At 35.8% G+C, this 8,003-nt stretch overlaps 2 protein-coding genes across 2 annotated transcripts; one reads left to right on the plus strand and one right to left on the minus strand.

Moving 5' to 3' along the window:
- The first annotated feature begins 432 nt into the window (after positions 1-432).
- LOC140883350 (chloroplast protein FOR GROWTH AND FERTILITY 2-like) lies at positions 433-2,903 on the plus strand. Its single transcript, XM_073289784.1, has 2 exons — positions 433-876; positions 1,965-2,903. Exons 1-2 carry the CDS (start codon positions 589-591, stop codon positions 2,805-2,807), a joined length of 1,131 nt encoding a protein of 376 aa, XP_073145885.1. The 5' UTR covers positions 433-588; the 3' UTR covers positions 2,808-2,903.
- A 147-nt stretch (positions 2,904-3,050) lies between these two features.
- On the minus strand, positions 3,051-7,711 carry LOC140880528 (CDP-diacylglycerol--inositol 3-phosphatidyltransferase 1). The gene is made up of 11 exons (XM_073285056.1): positions 7,453-7,711; positions 5,468-5,561; positions 5,272-5,356; positions 5,132-5,181; positions 4,685-4,724; positions 4,485-4,529; positions 4,340-4,405; positions 4,133-4,247; positions 3,996-4,049; positions 3,808-3,906; positions 3,051-3,356 (listed from the first exon to the last, which is right to left on the minus strand). The coding sequence occupies exons 2-11, from the start codon at positions 5,529-5,531 to the stop codon at positions 3,303-3,305; spliced, it is 672 nt and encodes a 223-aa protein (XP_073141157.1). The 5' UTR covers positions 5,532-5,561; positions 7,453-7,711; the 3' UTR covers positions 3,051-3,302.
- Between the last annotated feature and the right edge of the window lie 292 nt (positions 7,712-8,003).

The raw sequence follows: 8,003 nt of genomic DNA on the forward strand, positions 1-8,003 counted from the left end.
AAAATTAAACTATTACGTAAAAGATAATTCTAGAATTTTTTAATTAAAAATCTATAAAATTAGATTAAGCTATCATTTAGGGTCCTTATGGATTGATCTATTTGATTCGGGAAGAATTTGAAAGATAATTTAAAACTACACTCATCTTAGATGTATTTGAAATACATCATCATTATTATTGAATTTTCATAACTTTATATAAAGCTGGTTTGAAATACGCTTAAATTTATTCTTGCATGTAAGATAATAAATTTAAAATAAATAAATTTTAAATACATGGTCTCAAACACAGATCCAAAATTAAGATGAACTATATATAACTCACCTAAAAAAAAGATATAATTCAATTTAAAGAAATGGATATATAGAAAATTCTAAAATAATAAGGTTGTCATAAATGGGGAGAGACAAATTCAAGATATGGTTAGGCATAAAGCTGGCATCTTTGGATGTTGTAAAGAAGTTGGTAGGCAGTTTATCCTTTTCGACTACACCTTCTCCTCTTCTTTACAACTGCAAAAATTCTTGTAGTTGTGCTCCTAAATTCTTGATAATTTGGGGGGGTTTGTTGGGGCTTCAAAGTTGAGAATGGAGAGGCTAATTCACCCCAAGGCCTGTAACTTGAAGCCCGGACCTCATCCCCTTGTTCCACGCTTCGCGGGAGTTGTGTCCGCCAGGAAAATGGCTTTTTCGTCGGCTTCATTTCGCTGGGCGCCACTTCGGGTCAAGTCTCTATCTTGCGGTCTCCAAGACCCGTCTTTGGTTTCCCCTGAAACCCGGGAAGAGGTGTCGTTTTCCGTGGATTCGACTGATGGGCTGGCGCCTAAGCCTCATTTTCGTAGATTAATCCCTCTGATATGTTCTTCGCAGCGGAAGGTATAGATTTTTTTGGGAATAGTGTGTCATTTTAGTTTTTGAGAGCTTATGATTCTTTTGATGGAGTTTCCTTGATCCGTTTTGGCCTTTTGTTATATGACTTTTATTTGAGTTAAGGGCCATTCAGCCATCTTTGAATCGGTGCTCCCTCTAAAATCACTGTTTATGGTCAATGCCTTGTTGTCCCTTTGCATGTAGTATGTGTGTGTCTGTGTGTTTTGATCATCTAAAGAGTCAGGACTAAGGATCATTCATGGCACATTTAATTGGGAGGTCGCGAACATCTCAGATAAAAAAAAATGGGCTGTTGTATCTAGCCGCATTAGCCGAAGGGTAGCATCGACCAAACCGGTGGGGTGGTACTCATACAACTATGATTGTGTCTGTGTGTCTGTTGTTGTCACTTGTCAATATAAGTAGGAAGTTAGTAAGTACTTGTGGAATTTTCCCATTCATCCTTTTTTTGTGGACCGATAGACCCTTGGTAGAGCCTGATTGCTGTATTCTCCGAAGAAGCATAAGCGACGCTCCAATGGTTGTGAGATGCTCATCAAAACCGTTCTGAAGCTCCAATGGTTGTGAGATGCTAATCAAAACCGTTCTAGCAGTTATCGTTGTTGGTTCTCGTTTTCCATGCTATTTTTCCATTTTTTCTGACAGAACTTGTCTATTTTTTCTGCATTGAAGATTAATTTTGGTAGATATAACATGTGAGCTTTGTGAGAACTAGTTGGAACATGAAGGTCTACTCTATGATGGCAGATTGTTTTCGTTTATTATCTTGCCAACGTAGTGATCCAGAATAATATTATGCATGAAATACATAATTGATACTGATTATGAAAAACTTTAATAGAAAGTAAGTAATGTAAGTCTAGGTGAAGGAACAAAGATTGAATGCAAAAAGAATTTCAACTTGGAATGTCTTCTAAGAAAATAGAACTGACAGTGGAATGTAGGCTCTCTGACTAATGTATAACCGGGCAAGGTGAAATTACTTCGATAAGGTGTTATCATCGTACCATATGTTTTTCCCATTTTAACATATTCTGGTATCTTTATTGATAATGATCCTGGATATATTTCAGGTAGTTAAGGCAGGGGCAGTGATATTGTTATCTGCAATCCTTTTGACGGTACTCCACCCAGTTGTCGTGTCTCCGGCATTTGCTAGTTTCCCGAATGCAGCCAAAACTGGAATACCAGCAGCAGTTGCTGCAGGGACTAGTCTTATACGCGTTGAGTTACTAAGCAGCGCATGGACTGGTTTCTTGGCGGGTTGCTTGCACACATTATCAGGCCCCGACCATCTTGCTGCCTTGGCTCCACTTTCAATTGGCTGCTCGAGGATGGAAAGTGCTGCTGTTGGAGCCCTTTGGGGGTGCGGACACGATGCAGGACAGTTGATATTTGGCTTACTTTTCTTACTTCTGAAAGATCGGCTGCATATTGAAGTCTTGAGAACTTGGGGAACGAGAGTGGTGGGGTTTACTCTACTTGTTATAGGAGCCATGGGAATAAGGGAAGCATTAGAAGTACCCGCCCCGTGTGTGGTCCTGGAGAATGGTGAGAGTGATGTGAGTGGATATGAAATGATCGCCGCAAGCCCTTCAATTGGAAAGAAGAAATTTGGTTTTACTACGTTTGCTACGGGGATTGTTCATGGATTGCAGCCGGATGCTTTGATTGTGATCTTACCGGCGCTTGCATTGCCTTCTCGTTTGGCTGGCGCTGCGTTTCTGTTCATGTTCTTGGTTGGGACGGTTTTCGCGATGGGAAGCTATACAATGTTTATCGGGTCGTGCAGTCAAGCGCTCAAGGAAAGGATACCTAGAGTTACTGAAAAACTCACTTGGGCATCTTCTCTCGTAGCAATTGGTTTAGGGGTTGCCATTTTGATTAGTGAGTTTTTTGGATTAAGCTTGTATTGAATTGTGCCTTGGTGAGATTTTCATTTTCATGTTGTTATAAATGGAAGAATAGAGAGTCCATCCTAGTAGCTTTATATGTAAAATGCGATTCTTTAAGTTAGGGAAATCATGTTTTTGCTTGAGAAATGATGGTGATTCTGCCAATTAATTCAAAGTTTTAGCCTATTTTTTTAACATTCAAGCATGGAATATTGTCATCAAATCAATTATTTAAGAGGATGATAATAAATTTCTTTAAAATAAAATTAAAAAAAAAAAACATCTCAATAGCAATCAATTATTAAGTAACATCACCGAAGAGTTAAGGTTATTCAACTTCAATTCATATACACCTATGGGAAAGAACCCCTTTACATTCGAACAATACAAGAACAGCACACCCTCTTAAAACTTGTGCCTCCCCAAGTCTATAAAATTCGTCCAGAGTTTGAAGGCGTGCACATAATCCGCAGCAGGTTCCGAAGTGTAAAAAATGTTTGCAAAAACAAACATATCCTACTGCTTCTTATTAATGTCATAGACTATGCAAGCATCAGCCGCAGTCTTCATCTGCCACCATAAAACGAATGAATCAGTCAAATAAAGGAGGCATATGAGGCAAGCACGAAGGAAGATATCCGATACTTTTCTAAGAAATTAATCATCGGAATAATATCTAAAGAAGCTATGAAGTGAATCAGGTTAGGACCCGTGGTACATGCCTTTTACCTTTCGACCAAGTACATAATTTGAATAAAATCCACAAAAAATTCAATTACTACCCTCAGAACACGCCATAGTACTATGAAGTCAGTGGATTTTTCAGCTGTATGCATATTTATCACTTGAGCTATATGTTACTTGAGCTATATGTGTTTGATCTCCATATTTAGAATCAAGGCTCGAGATGGAATCACAAATTTATAGACATGCAAATCTAATACTCAGCATCATGCATTGTCGATCATTGTGTGGAAAATTGATACATTGCCTCTAAGAACAATGAAGCTAAGTCGCACACCTGTATAACATTAACTATCTGCTTGATTAACCATCCAACAATAACCAAAGTAAGTGATGACAAATAGAACCAATTTTGTCTCGCAGCATTCACTAGAACCTGAAGGTAAGAATATCACAGGTACATCAGCATTACATTATCAATCTAGGGTGCAAAAAATTCGATGTAATCGAAAAGATAAGGCTTACATCAATGAGACCCTCGTTCTCCTTAGCTAGAAGAAATAAAAGAATATAAAGAACCTAATAGTCAAATGGATTCCATAAAGTCAGTCTATCAAAAACAAAATAAACCACTTCTGGTATATATTATCAAAACCATTCACCTCACAAGAGACACAACAGTAACACATAAATTTACGGTTCCCATAGTAAAGTTTGAACAGCCAATTGCTGCTATCTTTGACATCCTTATGGCTAATTTTTCCCACCAAGAAGGTACTGTAATACAATAGCAAGTGAAATCTGTGAGATCCTTGGTTCAATAAATTTAAAAGAGAGTCCAAAGAGTGATTAAACAAGGAAATAAATACCTATACATTTGCAACCAATGGCTGGCTATATCCAGAGCAAGCAGAGACAAGAAAATAAATCCAGGCCTGGATTTCAGAAGTGAGAACTCATATTGTAGTAAATAACCCCCAAACAGCACGAAATAATAAATTTTAAAAAAATCACCTATAAACTTGCGATAAAATCACCAGGAGACAAGCTGTGCTTATCCTGTGGAAAAACACCGTAATTAAGATTTAACTTAGCCAACACACGTAGGGAACCAAAAATAAGTATCATGGGATACCAAACACATGGCAGGTGAAGTGTGAAATTAGGGGTAAAATAACATGTGGAAGGCACTACAAAATTTAGACAACAGATACCTGTCAGTGACCATGTCCAGAACTGCTCCAAAAGTTGAAACTGTATTAAACAAATTAAGGTTTTAAAGTCCATTCAAATGTAACAAGCAGGCTAGGCTAGGCTAGGCTAGCCAGGGTCAAATGCTAAGAATGTTGATTCTTTCAATTATGATGCACTATTGCTAGATTACGACAGACTGATAATTCCAAATATTATCCTGTATAGTGTTGGAAATTTTCCGAATATGTTTACTTGACAGATATACGCGAGGTATACCTCCTTATGCCTTGAGAGAAGTAACCTTCAAAATATAAAATTACCTCAGAATGACAGGAAGAAATTCGTTCTTTATACTTGGTGTTCTAAATTACATAAGGCTGACCGGAAAGAAATGCCCTTGAACATTATGAAACCTCAGACCTTGATTTTTGACATCAACTGGCAAATCAACAAGCATAAACCCTAACCTTGATTCAGTTTGCGAGCAAACCAGCCATCCAAAGCATCGCAAACAAAGCTAAAAAAAATAAACATAAATGCAATTAAACAACAAATAATTTGAACTCAAATTAAAATGAAAAAAGATCTGCCAGAAAAAAATCCAAACCTGACAAAATACAGAATAGAGAATAGAGTTTTGTCCTTGAAGCATATCGCAAAACCAAAGCAATTCATTAATATTCTAATGTACCCTGCAAGCTCTCAATGATTCACCAAAAAAAAAGAATATCACCACATCATTATAGAAAAAACACCAACAAAAATCACAAAATGTTATCGAACACTTTATCAGTTATACTCACCGATGATGTTTGGAACATAAAGGTAAACCGTCAAGGTGCTGGGTGGGCTCATTTTGTCTGACATGGGGGGAATTGATAGGTTTGGAAAGTATATCTGGAAATCAATCAGTGGAAGGAATCAAAATCTCTTTTATCAAGAAAGAAATTCTTGTTCGCAGACAATCCCAACAGTCCGTGTGCTCCAGGTTGTTTGATGTGTGGAGAAAATGAGGAATTTCTCTAACATGTTAAAAAACCTATGGGACAAAATGAAATTTCCACGAGTTTATAGAACCTGACCTTGTAAATCAATGCTTTTATATAACTAATCAGTCTGCACAAACACTGCTTGTATACAACTAGGAACCAATTGGCTTGTAGGATAGGACGATGAATGACAAGATGATAAATAAAAGATAAGGATAACATATCAATTTTGAAACTCCAATCATCTTAAAACTTGATTCAAACATTGAATCATATTAGGATGTTGAATGTTGTGCTTATACATTAGTATAAACAAGAAGTCACACACATGCGTTGAGTGCAACGCAACATGTAAATATTACGTATTTCAATTATGTAACACAATTCTATTTTTTTGCAAACTATTTAGCTCATGAAGAAATATGACAGACCGCGCTGATAATTTTTCAAAAAACTAAGAAATTAACACGACCCAAATGTGAAAAGAATTTCCAACAACCGTGTGACTAAATCCTAGTCATTAAAATATATACAAAAAAAAAATTTCATGATAATTATCATGCATATGCATTCATCAATAATTTATTGATGTCTATATGAAGAAACGTGTCGAAGCTGTTTGGATCCAAAAGTACAACAAAACCAAAGCCTCTATGCTTTTCTTATCAAGATATAACCCAAGCACTTTGTTGTTTCACTATAAAAGTTGAAACGCCAATAAAACAATCCAAAACTAAGAACTGGTGGTAGAAAAGTATTTGAGTTTCACAAATACCCCAATGTAACTCCCAAATCAAAGGTGTAAATTTTAAATTTTTTTTAAAAAACAGTAAATTATTTAAAAATCTTGTACTTTTATCAAAGCTAAATATATTTTTATTGCCTTTCGAAATCGTATCAAAGTGAAATATATTGCATCTCCCTCTGCATTGATACCGACTTCCAAGAAACTCAGGAAGTCATACCAATGTCCAGATCCAAAATGCAGAGAGTTAAAAGATTTATTATTTAAAGGATTCAGAGAAGAGTCGACTCATAACATGGAAATCAGATAAATAGAATTCCATAAAAAAAATGAAACACGCCAATATATAAATAAATATAACAGAGACATCAACTTTCCATGTTAAAATTGAACCTTCAAAGACAAAATCAAAGAACGTCCAAAATCAAAATAGGTCAAAACATTTTCGATGTTACAGATGAATTCAGTACGTATAATATAAGTTTTTACACATAATCAAACATCTATGTCAAATGAACAACTCCGAGGAGCATTAGTCATATCCAAGCGTGATTTCTGTAAGTTCTTTGTAAATGGCCAGGCCAAACTCCTAGTGACATACATACCAACAAAATAGATCAATCAGCCATGCTTAGCTTTTAATTGGTAATCAAGAGATCATGCCTCCAAGTCTCAATTGACAGCTCTAATTCTACCTTAGGATAAAGATGCCAAAAACCCACGATATAAGAGAGAATACGGCAAAAATTGGAACTTTTAAGGGGAAAAAAGAGCCCTGTAACACATATACCAAGTTGGTACCAAAATTTTTAGGTAAATTGTCTCAAAATAAGAAATGCATAAAAATAAGCTCGAAATGCAACTTGAAAAAGGCTAAGCAATCGAACAATTACTAAAGGCAAACCCGGCTAAAATCAAAGAGCTACAAGCACGAATAAATACAAACGTTTTCACGAATCAAAACTGGGTAAAAACAATATACTGCTGAAATCAAAACGCCTAGCCGATAGGTGATTACCCTCGACGGTAAAAAAAAAAAAATTTAAACTTTTACCTCAGATTTTCAATCAGGATACGAGAAACATCGAGCGGCAGAGATAGCTAGAGTTGCGAAGAAAGATCGGATTCATGGAGGCGAAAAGAAACCCTAGAAAAAGGCCAAAGAATAATCTTGGAGAGATGTAGAAAACGCAGCACACTAGTATCGAATTTGCATCGGGGTAAGCATAAGAGCCATCGCTACACAGATTCCAATCCAAAGAGGAAAGAAAGAGTGCTATCTCAAAGTCAGGGAACCATCATTTCTAATCTCACATATTAATTTTACTTTGTACTTGATAATTTTAATAATAATAATAATATAATGGAATCTTATCATATTTTATTATAATAAAAAAAATAAAGGTTTAATGATCTGTCAAATTTTTAAATACCCAAACTAGAACCATTTATTTTATTACCGTAAAGTAATCCAATAGAGTGTCTCTCCGCAAAAAAATTGTCATTATTTCAAATTTGTAACGGCAATGTAAAAATGTTTCGATTACCTGATTTCCAATTTCTGGAATCTTCAATACGCAATATGTGGGCCCCATAAAGAAATGA

This window comes from Henckelia pumila, chromosome 2 (assembly GCF_033568475.1).
Source record: "Henckelia pumila isolate YLH828 chromosome 2, ASM3356847v2, whole genome shotgun sequence".
Lineage (NCBI taxonomy): Eukaryota > Viridiplantae > Streptophyta > Magnoliopsida > Lamiales > Gesneriaceae > Henckelia > Henckelia pumila.

What these genes read in the sequence shown, in the direction of transcription:
- LOC140880528 (XM_073285056.1), bottom strand. Translation starts at nt 5,531, where the DNA reads ATGTCAGACAAAATGAGCCCACCCAGCACCTTGACGGTTTACCTTTAT. An exon ending in TTATGTTCCAAACATCATCG is followed by an intron (nt 5,357 to 5,467) that starts GTGAGTATAACT and finishes GAGAGCTTGCAG; the next exon opens with GGTACATTAGAATATTAATG. An exon ending in CATTGGTTGCAAATGTATAG is followed by an intron (nt 4,248 to 4,339) that starts GTATTTATTTCC and finishes ATTGTATTACAG; the next exon opens with TACCTTCTTGGTGGGAAAAA.
- LOC140883350 (XM_073289784.1), top strand. Translation starts at nt 589, where the DNA reads ATGGAGAGGCTAATTCACCCCAAGGCCTGTAACTTGAAGCCCGGACCT. An exon ending in TATGTTCTTCGCAGCGGAAG is followed by an intron (nt 877 to 1,964) that starts GTATAGATTTTT and finishes GATATATTTCAG; the next exon opens with GTAGTTAAGGCAGGGGCAGT.